Genomic DNA, 20,942 nt, shown 5'->3' on the forward strand with positions numbered 1-20,942 from the left:
GTGGCTTTGTTTGATCTGTGTTTGTTTGTTCAATGTTACTCTTTGTTACTGTTCTATGGCTTCCAACAAGAAATGGGGAGGGGAGAATTATAAGTTATACATCCATGTTCATATTAGAAATCTTATACATTTTGGTGTATAGGAGATTGATCAGGTTGGTAGGAAAAATTACAGGAAAGATGCAAACCTTCTTGGAAGGCCAGGAACTTTTACAAAAGCTTCAGGAAAGAGTTATGGCTGAAGGCAGCCTAATCCTCTTACCTTAAGCTAATGGCAAAGAGCAGATAACAAGGAAGTGCAAAGGAATTTATCTCGATAAGTTTGTTTACTATTTCTCTAGAAACCAAACTTTGATAATCCATGTGTAGGACTGCCCCCTACTCGGGCTTTCACAATGTTAATTACCCACAAATGGTGTTTGCTCCAGACTTTGTCATTACATCTGTACTAAGTAAATCTGAGCATCTCTGGCTTATCAGGCTGCACTTTCTCCTTGGCTATGCTAAGCCATGTGGTCCCCTAGTCGTGCTCACAGGCAAAAACACCTCCATCTGCATACTCCATTCATCTGTCACTTGGTCAGAGTCTGTGGAACACGCTCAGCATTGCTGTACATTTCGAAAAATAGTACATTTTTAAAAATTCTTTCCAAAGTCCGCACATATAGAAAATATAATAAATACTTTAAAATGATGAAATGGTACATATCAGGCAATGTTTATGCTATAAATATCAAATCATGCCTTTCAATTTGCATTTAAAAATTCTAATGACTTATTCTTTTAATTAACCTTACCTGCCTATATTTCCATTTCCTTTCAAATATTTATAGAGTAGGCAAGAAATACATAGAATTCATTTGTGAAAACCTGGCTTCTCTAACTAAAAATATAATGCTGTTTAAGAAAGTCTGAGGTAGGCTTGTGGATGTGAAATGTCTGAGTTAACACTTACAGAACATCAGTGGTTTCCAAGGTCTATTAATTTTTTGCTTTTCCTCAAAAAACCTGCTGGTAAAGGATAAAAGTTGTAAAAATCAGTCTAGGTGTTATTAAATACACGTACCATGGTAGGGTTCTTTTATATTAAACAGATCAAGCCTAAAGTCCAATCTTAATTTAACTTTGCAGACTATACTAAGTAGTGACTAACTATTCAAATATCACCCTGTATTTCCCTTAGCACAACATCCTCATAGTCTATGCTAGACTTTCATGTGTGTTGGAAACATAACTGTTAAGTTCACTCATATCCTACTGCTAAAATGTAGGAATATAGAAAAAAATTTTGTTAAGCTATTTACATTAATCAGATAGTAGAGATTACAATTTATGCTAGCTAGAGTTGTAATTAAAAGATGATAAACAGAACAGAATCCCTTTCTGATAACAACACTGAAACTTACAGTAAATTTGATTTAGGGTAAATTATAATGTCTAAGTTTCCTTTTCTAATATTGGGAGTAATATTAATACTCAAATTCACAAGTGTTGAAAAGATTTAATAAAATAATAGAGCTAGAGAATTCTCAACAGTACTCAATAAGTGTTTTTCCCTTCTTTCACAATTTAAAATGCTCCAAATTTGCTTACTGCTAATTATTTATCTACCTTGTGAAAAATACTTTCAAACAAAAAAGTATATGCTATTTTACGGTTTCCAACATATAACTCCAAAGATTTTCACACATGTTCTTTATAACAAGAGAGCTTATTGTAGGCCACAGATATATTAGAAGGCTGGCTTGCCTAACAAGATGTGGCTGATAATAATACAAATTGGGATTTAAAAAGGGACTGTCTGTGCTCAAATATAAGGCCCACATGGAGCTTTATATATTCCTGTTAAATTTTCTTAAAAAGAAGATTTTGTAATTTTTTTTGTGCTCTTCCACGCTCAATAGACCTAATTAATTTAAGTAAGAGAGTCAATTAAATAGAAATCTTAACAGTTAAGTATTCTAGTTCAGAATGTATTTTTTTTATTTCAAACTGTGAGTTTCCATGACTGGAATTCCAATTTGATAGGATATTTAATTATCTCATTTTAAAGAGCTAAAAATAAAGATCATTCTCACCTCTCCTCAAATCTTAAACACACAGTACTTTTTGAAAAGCCCATACAAGTGGCAGCAAAAAATGATTAACTGGAAAAGCGCAGCTAGCTAGATGCTTCCAAAAATAATATTATGGGAAAAAAGTTCTTAGAAATTAAAAACATGGAATTTACTGTAATTTATTTGGATGGCCTATTCTACCAAATATACTCCCTTGAAATTCACTACCACTATTAAACATAAATCTTTTGTTTTAAGAGACCCACTATGAAAACTTGTAAACTTTTATGCTGAGTTTCTACTCAAATGAAATGAATTCCTTAAATTATACAAAGAAAAATGCCTTTTAAGATGATATGTATTAGTTATTAAATGAATTGAAATCTGTGCTCATCTCCCATCACTCTCAATTTTGACCATGTTGTTTCTCCCATACTAACATCTGTAGTTCTTCAGTCATACCAGGAAACACTCTTCCCCAGATATACAAGGAGAATATACAGTCAGTAAACACCTCTATGGCTCTTGCAGTTGTTTACTGCTGGCATCTGTTCTGACAGGTTGACACCCAGGCTGTACAAACTGCTAAACACTTTCACTGTTACCCCAGGATACAATCACACAGATAACTGCTTGTTTTGATTTACATCTTTGTCCAAATTTCATTAGGAGGCTGTCTTTGCTGATGATATTTTTTAAATTAGCCATCTTCATACACACACACACACACACACACACACACACACACACACAATCTAAATGTTGTCCTCAACACAAGCTAATACCTCATTATCTCCTTATCCTACTCCATTTTCATAACATTTATTCACTGAAACATAATAAAGAACACACTCAGAACACAGTGAGTACTTAGTAAATATTTACTAAATGAATACTGAATCACATCTATTTTTATTTTTCTTTCTTAAAAATTTAAATTATTTTTTAAATTACCCTACAGCTCTTAGTGAATTAAAGAAGATGAATATAGACTTAAGGAGAAGGAAGATTTTAATTTCATAAAGTAATAAATTGAAAAAACTTCCAAATATTAAGAAGTATATCATAAGCCTCTATAAAATGAAAATCACTCAATAGTAATATTGGAAGAATAAAGCTATATTAGGTATAGGATAAAATAGTCTTGGGGGGAGATCCAAGATGGCCAAATAGGAACAGCTCTGGAGTGCAGTTCCCAGCAAGAGCAATGCAAAGGGTGAGTTATCACTGCATTTACAAATGAGGTACCAGGCGCATCTCAATGGGGCTATCTGCACAGGCGGAGTAGCCCAAGAAGGGTGAGTCAAGGCAGGGTAGGGCCCTGCCTTACCTGGGACATGCAATCCCTAGAGGACCCCCCTCCCTACCTAAAGGAGGCCATTGGGGGCTTTTCCATCCACTCCAGCACTCCACTTCAGATGCTGCTGCTTCTCCTGCAGTTTTTGCCACCCAGAGACCAGGAAATTCCAGGGCCGAAAAACGCCAGGAGTTTCCAGCACAGCTGTCCTATCCAGCGCTTGGGTTTCTGCATAAAAACTCACACAAATCTGGACGGCCGTTTCAACTTGCACCTGGAACGCCTGGAAGACAGAGCTGCCCATTCGACTGAAAAAGAAGGGGCTGAAAGCAGGGAGCCAGGTGATCTGGCTTGGTGGGTCCCACTCCCACAAAGACCAATAATCTGAAATGTTCTGGATTCATTTTCTCAGCAAGTGCAGCTGGACTCAGGATGGTCCAGCTCTGTGTGGGGAAGGGCATCGGGCATTACTGAAGCAGTCTACCACTACCAAGGCAGTCCACAAACACCAAGACACTCTGCCATTACCAAGGCAGTTCTAACTGTACCTCTATATACAAAACAGCAAGGAGGTTTACACAGCAGCTGGGCAGAGCCTGTGTCAGCTCAGCAACACCTCTGCTGGCAGACTGTCACTGGACTACCTCCTTGCTGGGCAGGGCATTTCTGAAAAAAGGCAGAAGCACATCTGAAACTTATAAAGCCCCATCTTCCCAAGACAGAGCACGTGGGAAAAGAGGTGGTTATGAGTTTCACTGCAGCAGACTTAAATGTACCTGCTCATGAGCTCTAAACGGAACAACAGAGCTTCCAACACAGCACTTGAGCTCTGATAAAGGACAGAGTGTTTCCTCAAGGGGCTCCCTGATCACCACAGATCGAAAGAGGCACCTTATAAACAAGAATTCTAGCTGACATCTGTCAGGTACTCTGGGATGAAGGCAACAGAAGAACAAACGAGCAGTAACCCTTACTGTTCTGCAGCACCTGCGAGTGATTCCCAGGCAAGCAGGGTCTGCAGTGGACCTCCAGCAGTCCTGCAGCAGAGAGGCCTGAGTGTTAGAAGGAAAACTAAAAAACAGAAATAAATAGCTTCGACATCAACAAAAAGAACGTCCACTGAGACAACCTATCTGAAAGTCACCAACTACAAAGACCACAGGTAGATAAATCCACAAAGATGGGAAGAAACCAGCATAAAAAGGATGAAAACACCCAAAATCAGAATGCCTCTCCTCCTCCAAGGGATCACAACTCCTCACCAGCAAAGGAACAATGCTGGATGGAGAATGAGTCTGATGAATTGACAGAAACAGGCTTCAGAAGGTAGGTAATAACGAACTTCTCTGAGCTAAAAGAGCATGTTCTAACCCCATGCAAAGAAACGAGGAACCTTGAAAAAAGGTTAGACAAAAGGCAAACTAGAATAACGAACTTAGAGAAGAACGTAAACAAATTAATGAAGCTGAAAACACAGCACAAGAACTTCATGAAGCATACACAAGTTTCAACAGCCGAACTGAACAAGCAAAAGAAATGATATCAGAGATTGAAGATCAACTCAATGAAATCAAACAAGAGGGCAAAATAAAAGAAAAAAGAGTGAAACAAATAGACAAAGCCTCCAAGAAATATGGGATTATGTGAAAATAACTAATCTATGTTTGATAGGTGCACCTGAATGTGACAGAGAGAATGAACCCAACCTGGAAAACACTCTTCATGATATCATCCAGGAGAACTTCCTCAACCTAGCAAGGCAGGCCAATATTCAAGTCCAGGAAATACAGAGACCACCACAAAGATATTCCTCAAGAAGAGCAACCCCAAGGCACATAATCTTCAGATCCACCAGGGTTGCAATGAAGGAAAAAATGCTAAGGGAAGCCAGAGAGAAGGTCGGGTTACCCACAAAGGGAAGCCCATCAGACTCACAGCAGATCTCTCCACAGAAACCCCACAAGCCAGACGAGAGTAGGGGCCAACATTCAACCTCCTTAAGGAAAAGAACTTTCAACCTAGAATTTCATATCCAGCCAAACTAAGCTTCATAAGCAAAGGAGATATAAAATCCTTTATGAACAAGCAATTGCTGAGAGGTTTCATCACCACCAGGCCAGCCTTACAAGAGCTCCTGAAAGAAGCACTAAACATGGAAAGGAACAACCAGTACCAGCCACTCCAAAAATGTACCAAATGGTAAAGAGCATCGACAGAATGAAGAAACTGTGTCAACTAGCAGGCAAAACAATGAGCTAGCATCAAAATGGCAGGATCAGATTCACAGATAACAATATTAACCTTCAATGTAAATGGGCTAAATGTCCCAATTAAAAGACACAGACTGGCAAACTGGATAAAAAGTCAAGACCCATCAATGTGCTGTATTCAGGAAACCCATCTCACATAGAAGGACACACAAAGGCTCAAAATAAAGGGATGAAGGAAGATTTACCAAGCAAATGGACAGCAAAAATAAGCAGGAGTTGCAATCCTAGTCTCTGATAAAGTAGACTTTAAACCAACAAAGATCAAAAGAGACAAAGAAGGGCACTACATAATGGGAAAAGAATCAATGCAACAGGAAGAGCTAATGATCCTAAATATATATGCACCCAATACAGGAACACTCAGATACCTAAATGAAGTTCTTAATGACCAACAAAGAGATTTAGGCTCCCACAAAAAAAAAAAACAGTGGGAGACTTTAACACTCCACTGTCAATATTAGAGAAATCAACCAGAAAGAAGATTAACAAGGATATCCAGGATTTGAACTGAGATCTAGATCAAGCAGATCTAATAGACGTCTACAGAAATCTCCACCCCAAATCCACAGATTATACATTCTTCTCAGTACCACATCACACCTATTCTAAGACTGACCACATAATTGTAAGTAAATCACTCTGCAGCAAATGCAAAAAACAGAAATCATAACAAACATTCTCTCAGAAGACAGTGCAATCAAAGTAGAAATCAGGATTAAAAAACTAACTTAGAACTACACAACTTCATGGAAACTGAACAACTGGCTCCTGAACGTCAACTGGATAAATAATGAAATGAAGGCAGATATAAAGATATTCTTTGAAACCAATGAGAATGAGGACACAATGTACCAGAATCTCTGGAACACATTTAAAGCAGTGTCTAGAGGGAAATTTATAGCAAAAATGGCCACATGAGAAGCGAGGAAAGATCTAAAATCAACACCATATCATCTAAATTGAAAGAGCTAGAGAAGAAAGATCAAAAAAATTCAAAAGCTAGCCAGAACACAAGAAATAACTAAGATCATAGCAGAAGTGAAGGAGGTAAGAGACACAAAGAATCCCTTCAGAAAAAAATCGATAAATTCAGGAACTGGTTTTTTGAAAAGATCAACAAAATAGACCATTAGCCATATTTTAAAAAAAGGCAGAGAGAGAAGAGAGAAGAATCAAATAGATGCCATAAAAAACAATAAAGGGGATATCACCACTTGTTCCACAGAAATACAAACTACCATCAGAGATAACTAAAACCACTCTATGCACACAAACTGGTAAACCTGGAAGAAATGTATAAATTCCTGACACTTTCACCCTCCCAAGCCTAAACCAGGAAGAAGTTGAAACCCTGAATAGACCAATAACAAGTGTTGACGTTGAAGCAGCAATTAATAGCCTACCAACCAAAAAGATTCCAGGTCCAGAAGAGTTCATAGCCGAATTCTACCGAATTCTACAAACAGGAGCTGATACCACTCCTTCTGAAACTATTCCAGACAATCCAAAAAGAGGGAATCCTTCCCAAATCATTTTATGAGACCAACATCATCCTGATAACAAAACCTGGCAGAGACTCAACAAGAAAAGAAAACTTCAGGCCAATATTCATGATGAACAAAGATGCAAAAATCTTCAATAAAATACTGGCAAACCAATTGCAACAGCACATCAAAAAGCTTATCCATCGCAATCAAGTAGGCTTCATCTCGAAGATGCAAGGCTGGTTCAACATACGCAAGTCTATAAATGTAATCCACCACATAAACAGAACCAAAGACAAAAAAACCTTGATTATCTCAATAGATACAGAGAAGGCCTTTGACAAAATTCAACAGCCCTTTATGCCAAAAACTCCCAATAAACTAGGTACCAATGGAACTTATCTCAAAATAATAAAAGCTATTTACAACAAACCCACAGCCAATATTATACTGAATGGGCAAAACCGGGAAGCATTCCCTTTGAAATCTGGCACTAGGCAAAGATACCCTCTCTCACCACTCCTATTTAATATAGTATTGGAAGTTCTAGCCAGAGCAATTGGGCAAGAAAAAGAAATAAAGGGTATTCAATTAGGAAAGGGGGAAGCCAAATTGTTTCTATTTGCAGATGACATGATTGAATATTTAGAAGACCCCACTGTCTCAGCCCAAAACCTCTGTAAGCTGATAAGCAACTTCAGCAAAGTCACAGGATACAAAATCAATGGGCAGAAATCACAACCATTCCTATATACCAATAACAGACTAACAGAGCCAAGTCAAGAGCAAACTCCCATTCGCAACTGCTACAACTAGAATAAAATACCTAGGAATACAACTAACAAATGATGAAAAGGACCTCTTCAAGGAGAATCACAAACCACTGAACAAGGAAGTAAGAGAGGACACAAACAAATGGAGAAACATTCCATGCTCATGGTTAGGAAGAATCAATATTGTCAAAATGGCCATACTGCCCAAAGTAATTTATAGATTCAATGCTATCTGCATCAAGCTACCAATGACCTTCTTCACAGAACTGGAAAAAACCACCTTAAACTTCGTATGAAACCAAAAGAGAGCCCACAATACCAAGACTATCCTTAGGAAAAAGAACTAAGCTGGAGGTATGCTACCTGACTTCAAACTATACTACAAGGCTACAGTAATCAAAACAGCATGGTACTGATACCAAAACAGAGATATAGACCAATGAAACAGAACAGAGGCCTCAGAGGCAACGTCACCCATCTACAACCATCTGATATTTGACAAACATGACAAAAACAAGCAATGGGGAAAGGATTTCCTGTTTAATACATCATGTTGGGAAAACTGGCTGGCCATGCGCAGAAAACAGAAACTGGACCCCTTCCTGACTCTTTACACTAAAATTAACTCCAGATGGATTAAAGACTTAAACATAAGCCAGGCGCGGTGGCTCAAGCCTGTAATCCCAGCACTTTGGGAGGCTGAGGCGGGTGGATCACGAGGTCGAGAGATCGAGACCATCCTGGTCAACATGGTGAAACCCCATCTCTACTAAAAATACAAAAAATTAGCTGGGCATGGTGGCGCTTGCCTGTAATCCCAGCTACTCAGGAGGCTGAGGCAGGAGAATTGCTTGAACCCAGGAGGCAGAGGTTGCGGTGAGCCGAGATCGCGCCATTGCACTCCAGCCTGGGTAACAAGAGCGAAACTCCGTCTCAAAAAAAAAAAAAAAAAAAAAAAAAAAAGACTTAAACATAAGACCTAACACTATAAAAAACCTAGAAGAAAACCTAGGCAAAACCATTCAGGACATAGGCATAGGCAAGGACTTCATGACTAAAACACCAAAAGCAATGGCAACGAAAGCCAAAATAGACAAATGGGATCTAATTAAACTCCAGGGCTTCTGCACAGCAAAAGAAACAATCATTAGCATGAAGCAGCAACCAACAGAATGGGAAACAATTTTTGCAATCTACCCATCTGACAAAAGGCTAATATCCAGAATCTACAAAACTAAAACAGATTTACAAAAGAAAAAAAAAAAAACCCATTCAAAAGTGGGCAAAGGATATGAGACACTTTTCAAAAGAAGACATATATGAGGCTACAAACATGAAAAAATGCTCATCATCCCTGTTCATTAAAGAAATGCAAATCAAAACCACATTGAGATACCATCTCATGCCAGTAAAATGGTGAACATTAAAAAATCTAGAGACAACAGATGCTGGAGATGATGTGGAGAAATAGGAACACTTTTACACTGTTGGTGGGAGTGTAAATTAGTTCAGCCATTGTGGAAGACTGTGTGGCCATTCCTCAAAGAACTAGAAATAGAAATTCCATTTGACCCAGCAATCCCATTACTGGGTATATACCCAAAGGATTGTAAATCATTCTGTTATAAAGACACATGTATGTTAACTGCAGCACTGTTATGATAGCAAAGACCTGGAACCAACCCAAATGCCCACTGGTGATACACTGGACTAGGAAAATGTGGCACATATACACCATGGAATACTATGCAGCCATAAAAAAACGATGAGTTTGTGTCCTTTGCAGGGACATGGATGAATCTGGAAACCATCTTTCTCAGCAGTCTGACACAAGAACAGAAAATTAAACACTGCATTTTCTCACTCATAGGTGGGTGTCAAACAATCAGAATACATGGACACAGTGAGGGGAGCATAACACACTGGGGTCCCTTGGGGGCGCTAGGGGAGGAATAGTGGCGGGTGTGGAGGTTGGGGAGGGATGACATCAGGAGAAATGCCACATATAGGCGACGGGGGGATGGAGGCAGCAAACCACCTTGCCATGTGTGTATTTATGAAACAATCCTGCATGTTCTGCACATGTACCCAAAACCTAAAGTACAATATAAAGATAAAATAGTCTTCAAATCATCTAAAACTAACAATATGAACAGTGCACTTAATTTAAAGCATAGTTTCTGGATGATCATGAATGTTGTTGTCATGAACCTGTCTTCCAAGGACAAGTTAGTAGTTTCAGACATAGAGAGACTTACTCTCGTCTCACAAATCTGACTGTAATATACTGACAATCTATATGACATTTCTGGTAAAAAGCTACAATTACAATTATTGAATTTAAGCTGGTTGCCTAAGGTTCAAATTTATTGCACTCTGCCTATCTAATGTACATATATTTTTTTTTTTTGACATAGAATTTCACTTTGTCACCCAAGCTGGAGTGCAGTGGCACGATCTTGGCTCACTGCAACCTCTGCCTCCCAGGTTCAAGTGATTCTTCTGCCTTAGCCTCCCAAGTAGCTGGGATTACAGGTGTGTGCCACCATGCCTGGCTAATTTTTGTATTTCTGGTAGAGACAGGGTTTCACTAGGTTGGCCAGGTTGGTCTCAAACTCCTTACCTCAAGTGATCCACCCATCTCAGCCTCCCAAAGTGCTGGGATTATAGGCACAAGCCACTACACCCAGCCTAATCTACATTTAATCATAACTTTTTGCTTTACTTTCCATTCAGAAAAAGGTTTCTTTCTTTAAAACATCTAAATATTAAGAAACACCGCATGTTCTCATTCATAGGCGAGTGTTGAACAATGAGAACACATGGACACAGGGAGGGGAGCATCACACACTGGGGTCTGTTGGGGGGAAAAAGGGGAGGGACAGTGGGGGATGGGGAGTTGGGGAGAGAGAGCATGGGGAGAAATGCCAGATATAGATGATGGGGAGGAAGGCAGCAAATCACACTGCCATGTGTGTACCTATGCAACAATCTTGCATGTTCTTCACATGTACCCGAAAACCTAAAATGCAAAAAAAAAAAAAAAAGAGAAATACTAAACTTAACAAAGCAAATAACTTCTACAAGTGCCATTTAAATATTAAACTAGATGTCTTTCTTAAGTATTTGACCAATCCCTATATTTTAGCTCAAATGTCAGCTTTGCCTATCCAATATTACTGTTCAATAATTTTTCTTTTTATAGAAACGAATAGTTTTTGATATGTTAAAATCTCATTCAAGTTAACATTTTATAGAATGAAAGAGACTTCCTTAAACTCACATTCCTATTAATTAAAATTAACAGTTTATTTTCACCTGTAAAGTCTTGACTCTACAATCTAGACAAATAGATAGTGGTTAAGAATGTAGGCTCAGGCCGGGTACAGTGGCTCACGCTTGTAATCCCAGTACTTTGGGAGGCCAAGATGGTGGATCATGAGGTCAGGAGATCGAGACCATCCTGGTCAACATGGTGAAACCCCGTCTCCACAAAAATCCAAAAAATTAGCCGGGCGTGGTGGCGCACACCTCTAGTCCCAGCTACTTGGGAGACTGGGACAGGGAATCTCTTGAACCTGCGAGGCGAAGGTTGCAGTGATCCAAGATTGTGCCACTGCACTACAGCCTGGCAAGAAAGCAAGACTCCATCTTAAAAAAAAAAAAAAAAAAATGTGGGTTCAAACCCCAGGTCTGCCGCTTATTAATTCTGTTTTTTTGGGGGGAATTCATTAACCATTTTAATCTTTAGCTCTTCATTCATAATATTGCATAGTAATAACAGCAACAATAACAGTTAACAATTTTTATTAATGTTAACAATTTTTATTAATGAGGTTAACAATTTTTATTAATATTTTATAGGAATATGTGAGGTTAAGTGAGAAAACGCATATCAAAAGCTCAGCAATTACCTGGGCTCGTAGCAATTGCTCAGTGAATTCAATCCTTCAACAAATATTTATTGAACATCACTCTGGGTCAGCACTTTTTCAAGACACTGAAAATACGCTACACTAATTGTTAAATACAGTTGTGGCCCTGTGGAAGTTATTTCAGTTGAGGGAGGGAAAAATGATTTAAAAAAAATACATCATATAATATAATGTCACTTAAACGTAACCATGATGAATAGAAATAAAGGCAGAGGAAGGAGAAGCAAAAGGGTTTGACGTGTTATTTTATACATAGTAGTCAGAGATGGCCTCTCTGATGAAGTGACATTTGAGTTGAAACTGACTTAAGTAAAGAACAGGTCATATACATGTCCAAGGTGTTTGCTAATACAAGAATGATGATAATGGGTGATTAATAATCCCTCTTTACAATAATCTATTCCATCTTCCATATCTTTACAAAAGCTTTGGAGATAGTATAGAAAAAATCAGGGAGAGGGATGGGTGGCTCAGGCACCCACTAGTTTTAATATAGTGAGAAAGTTAATTTAATTCCGTCTCGTTTTCTGTATCTCTGAGTGAATACACATAAAAATATGAAGATAAGTTAGAGATTGCTTTGGCGATTCTGTCCTCAAGTTAGGCATCATGATGATAAATTTATATTTTTATGGGTAAGAGCAAAGATAAATGGGAAGAAAAATAAATGGGAAATAGAAACTTCAATGAAACCAAAGTGGAATTCTTTATGCAGGCTAAAAATGAAGTCCAGCAAGATAGAAATTAAATATTTTATGATACATTATACTTATATAATCAAAGATATTAACTTCTTACATAAATTAAGAAATAGATTCAGTTATAAGAGTACAAATAACTCAAAGGAAGATATATAACAGACACTATCACTATAACAATATCCATATCAATTTGTTATGTACTCATAGCTGAAAATTATCTAACTCACAGCTTCTGCTTGGTGATTTTCTATTTAAAAAGTAACATGATCCTTTAAATCTAGTGTATAACATTTACAACAAACTGAGATAATGATTTGCATATTTCAAATACCAGTACTTTCGATTAGGTTAATAGCCAGATATACATTAAACTTCTACCTCATAAAACAATCATATATAACCTTTTAAACTTCTACAGCATCCAGCAGATACTTATTTTCATAGCTAGTTCTATCAGATGATGAGATAATTGACTCCAAAGTGTTGGGAGTTGGAAAAATATTAATTAACCATATAATAGTCCAAAGAATCTATTATTAAGGTTTTATAGAAAATTTTATATTGTAATGAGTATAGCTTTATTTGAAATTCTGTATTCCTATTCAAACTCATATCTGCATTGTTACTTCTTTCTTTAATGGATTTGGTCTCCCAATTTAGACTTGGCTAATAAGCCTGTAGCAAATGCAGATATTTGGTTAGCTTGTGAAATGGGATATCAGTGTCTCTGAATTCCTATTTGTATAATTTTGTTAAAATAAGTATGGACTTTCATACTTCCACATGAATAATTAAGCACACAAAACTCTTTATTTAGAGACAGGGTCTCACTCTGCCTAGGCTGGAGTGCAGTGGCACAATCATAGCTCACTACAGCCTCAACTCCTCAGGCTCAAGCAATCCTCCCACCTCAGCCCCCCAAGTAGCTGGGACTACAGGCATGTGCCACTGCCCTCAGCTAATTTTTGTATTTTTAAGGGATGTATACTTAATTGTAACCTAGAGTGCTAGAGGGAGAGCAGTGATGAAGAAGAGACGTCAAAGATGACCCCTTAATTTATGACTTGAGAAGTAGGGTATTCAGTGGTATCATTTATTTAAAAAGAAATAACACATTTTGCAGTTAAAAGTGATAAGCTCAGTTTGACGTAGAAAGAACAATTTGAGTTCTGGAAAAGAGAAATCTGAGTTAGAAATATAAATTCGCAAATTGTTGATGTATAAATAGTAAATAAAGCCATGAGACTGGATCACACTGACTAAAGAGTAAATGACTTAAAATTCTATAACAATCACATTCATTTAGAGATAAAAGAGGAAATATTAGAAGACATATATATATATATATATACACACACACATAAAAATCTGTTAATTTTTTTATTTTGCAACAATTTAAATTAGATATAAACACTGAAAATTAATTCATCAGGCACAAGGTAGAATTTTCAAACATGTCAGAGTTTCATTTATCTGTTTATATTTTTATCATCGTAACCATTTTTAAACATATAGTTCAGTAGTGTTAAGCATATTCATGTTGTTGTATAATCACAGTTTTTCTTAAGAATGGAATTTAAATTTATCAATGAATGTAGTCTTTCTAAAGCAATGCCTTCATATTTATTCTGCCTTATTGGTACAGCATTAGTTTGCTTTCTTTAGTGGAGTAGTCATTTGTTATCCATTACCAAAAACAGTGATTCATCCATCTTTGATGAAAAATTAAGACGCACCAGTGACAAAACTTCAGATATCAACATGCTCAAATCTTAACACTTTTTAATATATATATATTTGCTTTAGAAAAAATGTGACAACCTATTTCAGAATGAAGAATAATTTTTTATGGTTTTTGGGGTAGAATAATTTTTTAAGGGTAGAAAATGAATAGAAAAGCATTAACAAAAAATAAGCCAATTTCATAATTCTAGAAAATTGTTGAAGAGCCAGTTCCTTAGCCAGAGAATTAGAATGTTTAACAAACTGTCAAAATCTTCTGTGAGAGAAGTATTAAAGGTCATCCTCTCAGTGAAAATTCAGTAATATAATAAAAGTACATATATAGACATTATTTCCCAGATGAAAAATGGAAAATAAAATGATTGTTTTTTAAATTTCCAAATTGCTAAATCTGGACTATGTACCAGCATTCTTGGAACTGGAACTTACTTCAAATTAAAAGCAATACCTATATGTATAAAAGTCATATCAACAAATATTAATCTACCAAGTTGTATGGTTTTCCTATTTCTATTCCGTTCTTCATATTAGACAGTCCTGAAAGGAAAGAGCTCTTGCCAATACAAACCCAACACCTGAAACATCAAAAGTGCTCAGAAACTAAGTCAGCTCCATTGTTCCACTTTGGTTTAAGTCCCAAAGATTTTATCTTTAAAACACAAACCTTCCACATACCCATTTGCTATTGAACAAATCTTGTAAAGCACATGAAAGTAGTGTTTTCTGTGATAGATCTTAGAGGTAAAAATGACTTAAGATAATCTCTTATCCAACTACCTGACTCCACATAGACAAGCTCTGATTTACTGCTTCTGTGAAGAGTAGTCAAGTTTTTAATAGTTCCAATATCTTATAATACATTGTAAATGTAGCATCCCAAACTTAAACTCTAATTTATTCCTAATTGCTGGACATTTTCTTTGATTCTACAACTTGGAATCTTTTATAACCTGAACCTTTCAAAGTATGAACCTCATAAAGTGAAGAAAAGCCTCAAGTCTTTGAAGAAAAACTAGCAAAGAGAGAGAAAAAAACAAGCTATTTGTATACTAGCAAATACTGAATAAGAAAGCAGCCCGCCTTAATAAAATCAAAGAAATTTCATGTTTCAATTGTATTAGTAACAAAAGCCAGAAAAACAAAAACAAAACTTTTTTTTTTTTTTCTGAAACTAGCAAATAATCTAAGAACTTTATTTACTGTTGGAAATGTTAACTCACCAAGAATTCTTTTACAACAAACATAGAAAAAAGTATATGTGCACTTACCTTAGGAATAGGATTCAGCAGAACTACACCCGATTTCTTAGTGATGACCTGTTTCGTTGTATAGTGATGATCTATAAGTTGAGGAATGTTTGAAAACCCAGTGCCCTCGAATCGATACATGTTCTGGAGAGAAAACAATAAGGTAGAAGAAATATGAAGACACTGCTGTAGAAAGGCTATGTTCATTGATAGATTCCATGCTTTAAAAACTATACTTATACCACAACATGAATATACTTAACACTATTGAACTATACATTTAAAAATAGTTAAGATGATAAAAATATAAATAAATAAAACTGACATGTTTTAAAATTCTACCTTGTGCCAGATAAATTAATTTTCACAATGTTTAAATCTAAATCAAATTGTTGAAAAATAAAAAAATCTAACAAACAGACCTGAAACCCATTTTGCTAAAATGCTAACCACAGAAAAGAAAGCATGGGATACACCTCAGTTAACAGACAAGATACAAGTTTACACATGTCTACATATGTGTTCCATTTGAAAAAACTTTCAATATCAAAAATAATGCCAAAAGTATAAGGAAGGATATCCAATCTGATGGTAAATATTTTAATACATCTGATCATTTATTTTCTATTTGTTGATACAACATTAGTTTGCTTTCTTTAGTGGAGTACTCATTTATTATTCATTACCAAAAACACTCATTCATACATCTTTGATGATGAAATAAGATGCACCAGTGACAAAACTGCAGATAACAACATGCTCAAATCTTAATACTTTTTAACTGCATATCACCAGGTAAGCTGCCATTTTCCCAAACTCCTCCAAGACCTCTTTTCTCTTGTTTTCATATTTCAGATTGGCCTATGGGTAGGTTATCATATGGATAAATTGACAGCAATAAACCTGGCAAATCAAAAATATCCTATTGGCCATATTTTTTAATGCAAGAAGCATTGCAATGCAATGTAACAAGAGCTTCCAACTGATAGTTCTCATACCAGGAGATATATACAGATACACATATGGGAGTACCCCCATTTTAAGTAAACACTGTGAAGAAATAAGAATGTTTAAAACTGTCTGAATTTCAATGTTATTTGCATTACTGGAAGATTACTTTCCCATTTTAAACTTTAAAAACTCAAAGCTCTTTTTCCATACTATAAAATAAAAAAGATTCAATGTATCAAAATTTAATTTATATAAAACTTTTTAAATGAATATGTCTGTTTCATCGAGTGATGAACAAACTCTCATTAGTATTCTTTAATATTTAACTATGGAGTATAAGTCAACTCAAGGAAGCTAGTGTTTCAGTCAGTTCAAAGCAGTTGTTAATACGTTGCCTAAAGAACTTTTGTACATAGTAGGCAGACATCCTATGATATATTAGCACTGATGCTTAAGAACATTTCACACTATAGGTACTAATATATTTCTATTTCTAATAATATATGTTCTAAATGTGTAAAACACTGAGCAAGATCACTCAGTTTCTCAGCTTGTTAATTAGTGAAACAGAGATAATACTTGTATCTCCTCACAGAGTAACAGTATGAGTTGAATAAGTATTAACATGCAAACCACTTTACCCAGTATATGGTACGTGTACTGGCACACACTCAATTATCAAATCACCAGACAAATAATAAATGTTAATGGACATTTAGATTGATTCCTATCTTCGCTACTGTGAATAGTACTACAATAAGCATAGGAGTACAGGTATCCCTTTGGTATACTGATTTACTTTCCTTTGGATAAATAGCCAGTAGGGGGATTGCTGGATCATATGGCAGTTCTATTTTAGCTTTTTGGGAAATCTCCATACTGATTTCCATAAGAATTTACTAATTTACATTCCCACCGACAGTGTATAAGAGTTCCCCTTTCTCCACATCCTTGCCTGCACTATTTTTTGTCTTTTTAATAGTAGCCATTCTAACTGGGATAAAATGATAACTTACTGGGGTTTTAATTTGTAATTTTCTGATGATTAGTGACACTGAGCATTTTTCATAATACCTATTAGCCATTTGCACAGCTTTTTTGAGAAATGTGTATTAGTATTTTGTATTAAATGTTATATTCAATGTCTTCAGTGCACATTTCTTTTTTTTTTTTTTTTTTTTTTTTGAGACGGAGTTTCGCTCTTGTTACCCAGGCTGGAGTGCAATGGTGCGATCTCGGCTCACCACAACCTCCGCCTCCTGGGTTCAGGCAATTCTCCTGCCTCAGCCTCCTGAGTAGCTGGGATTACAGGCACGCACCACCATGCCCAGCTAATTTTTTGTATTTTTAGTAGAGACGGGGTTTCACCATGTGCCCAGGATGGTCTCGATCTCTTGACCTCGTGATCCACCCACCTCGGCCTCCCAAAGTGCTGGGATTACAGGCTTGAGCCACCGCGCCCGGCCTTCAGTGCACATTTCTACACTGCCTTACTGGTTTATTTAATTTCACATCCTGCAAAGTATGTATTCACTGATTTGATTCTCACAAAAACTCTTTAAGAAATAAACCCCCTTTATTTCCTAGACCAAAGAATAAGTAAGGACAGAGCTGGGACTGAAAGCCAAGTGTTCTGTCTCCAAATTCAGTGTTTTTTTAAATTGATCTACTATTTAATATTTTCCCTCTTCTAAAATCTTGTATTACTTTATATCCTCCTCTCTTAGAACACTTGTTGCCTCATTAGTTTACAGCTTCTATAATATAAACTCCTTCATTAGAATACAATAGGTACTCATTAAATATGTTAATGAATTCCCCCATTTATTGACCCCTTATAGGCAACAGGTATATGAGAAAATAAATAGAATAATTTTAGCTCATGGAGGATTCACCTACAGAATAAAAAAGAATGAAAGCTGTCAGTATCATCTTAAACTGTTTGCAACTGCTTGAGGAGCTCAACATTGTATAGCAAAAACTCACTAGGATAAAATTAGGCAGCAGAAAATCTGAGGCATTTACTGAAAAACAAATGTTCTCATCTTTAACAGAGATATTTGAAAAATTTCAGTGACAGAAGGAAACCAGATAAAACCATCAAAGGAGAACTTATGACATCTTATTTTTAGCATATACTGTTCATTTTAGCCACTTAAAACAAAACGTGAATATTAAAAACAAGCAATAATTTGCAAGTCATTCCTTTACTTTTTGTTTCTAGGAAGAATGCTGATTTAAATTTTTATAATTAAATTTTAAACTGGAAGTGATAAAAAAGATAAATGTTTCAGTCTAACATAATGTATATTTCAAAAATAGTTACATTTAGAGCCTGGAAAATAAAATGAAACATTCATATAAGTTGTGATTAACAAGTTTATATTTTACCTACAATCTTTCCTTCTACAATTCTCATACCATGTAATAAATATTGCCAACATGGTCACAAATTGTAACAGGGTAGGTTATTTACATTCATAACCTAAAGGTATATATATATATATAAAGTACAGAAAGAATTTGCCAAGGAAATAAAAAAATGGCACACTATTAGAAACTGCATAGTTTCCCAAACAGTAGGTTAGATGTATGAATGTGGGGAAAAAACGATTATCAAGTTGAGGTCTGAATACTATGCAAAATTAACAAATAATGTGAACATTATGATAGTGGAAATACTTTAATGGATATATTCCTTTTAACCCATTAGATGGTATCTACTTTCATTTAGCTATAATTACTAGATGTAAATGTACTAAATGCCACTGAATCCTACACTTTAAATTGATTAACTGTATGGTATGTGAATTGTCAGCCCAAAAAGAAATGTAGAGATATATTAGATATATAGATATATATCTTAGTAAGAGGTGCATGTGCATGTGTGTGCGCACATGTGTGTGTTTGCGTGTGTGTACATATACCTGTTACTGAGTTATCTAAGCCCTCAGCTTCATCTAATGATCATGGTTCAATTTTTTGTAAGGCAATTAGTATCACACAAGTCTCTAGACATAAACTGAAATCCTTCAGATAGCACTTGAAAATGCATGCCATTTGAAATGATGGGAATGGAAAACAAATAGAGGCATCAATTCCTTCATGTGCCAAAAACATTGAAATACCTTAGTGGGTAAAGTTAAATTCTGAAATTACGCTTCGTCTGTTTAAGGCTCAATAAAGAAATGTAACAGAAGAAAGTAGTTTAGCAATACTTAAATAAATTTCAAAAAATAAATTACCTTTAGAATAATCAATGTTAATAGATTATTTTTAATTCTTCATTAATTTCTATTTATTATTAATGCCAATAAACAGCTTATATATAAAAGAATAAAAACTACATAAAATCACTTATTTCAAAATGACTCTACAATACAGAAACAAAAGTATGAGTTGTTGTAGAAATTGACAAATTCAATAAAAATCAGATATCTATATTTTGAAAATAATATTTACTTCCTATCTCACATAAAGATAGTAAAAATTCCATTTAAATATGAAATGAATGAGTAAGACTTCTTAAGGAAAATTTAAAAGGATGTCTTTACATAATAGCATACAAAAAGCACAAACCAAAAGGGAGGGTTGGTAACTTGGACCACACTAATTATAAGAAAGGGAATAAAATGGTAATTAAAAGAATAAAAAGAAAAGAAGAGAAAAAAAAACCTTAATCTTTAATGACTCAAAAAGCCAATTCAATAATCATCCCATTCATTAAGAAATTTCATTATCACTATTGGGTAAAAAATTTCTTAAAATTGTTTCATGGCACCATTCTGAAAGCAATTTGAAGCTCCAATTTCAAAAGTACAAGTTTCATAAACTTAAATTTTTCCTGAAAAAAAAATTTATGATAATCACATTGTTTCAAGTTTTAATTTGAAATATATTTAACGTTCAAATTTAACAATATATTTTAAATAGCTATACATTTTGGTTTTATAAACACTATTTTAACTTAAAATATTACTAAATACATGTTTCTTTAAAAGTATTTAACTGTTAGTAAATTTTGAAGTACTGTATTTAAGAAATTCAGGAAAAAAATAAGTGCTAAATTTCACGTTTTGCAGACATTCATCACAAACTATTCATTATTTTAATATAATTTTAAATGAACTACATCAAAATATACATATGAACTAAACTGGAAACGTACATCAACATATTGTATGATAAAATGTCTCCTCTGTCCATCAGAAAATACAGAAAGGACATATTCACCAGGTTTCCCATGACTCTCTCGCACCAAGAAGTCTCCTTGTTGTTTTAACAGTTCTTGAGCTTCTATTCTGGGAATTGCACCATGGTACCAGTCCTGTTCTGCCAGAGGCTTCTCACTGATGCAGATCATATCAGAAAACTTAAACAAATATTAAAAAAAAAAAAAACTAAATTAGAGAAAATACTATTTTCTAATAAAATTCACAGCAAATATAAAGGCTTCTTACAAATGTTCCTTTAATTGACCAATTA

At 35.3% G+C, this 20,942-nt stretch overlaps 1 protein-coding gene across 8 annotated transcripts in view; it reads right to left on the reverse strand.

Moving 5' to 3' along the window:
- FER (FER tyrosine kinase) overlaps positions 1–20,942 on the reverse strand; it is a 505,234-nt gene that overhangs the window by 241,791 nt on the left and 242,501 nt on the right. For 7 of the 8 annotated variants that reach the window (XM_074382850.1, XM_074382836.1, XM_010339983.3 and 4 more), the window contains 2 exons: positions 20,626–20,829; positions 15,528–15,650 (listed from right to left, as the gene is read on the reverse strand). In XM_074382850.1, the coding sequence (XP_074238951.1) occupies positions 15,528–15,650; positions 20,626–20,829 (327 nt within the window). The remainder of the gene's footprint in view (positions 1–15,527; positions 15,651–20,625; positions 20,830–20,942) is intronic. The other variant, XM_074382866.1, reaches the window with a different exon arrangement.

Source organism: Saimiri boliviensis, chromosome 1, assembly GCF_048565385.1.
Source record: "Saimiri boliviensis isolate mSaiBol1 chromosome 1, mSaiBol1.pri, whole genome shotgun sequence".
In the NCBI taxonomy this organism is placed as follows: Eukaryota; Metazoa; Chordata; class Mammalia; order Primates; family Cebidae; genus Saimiri; species Saimiri boliviensis.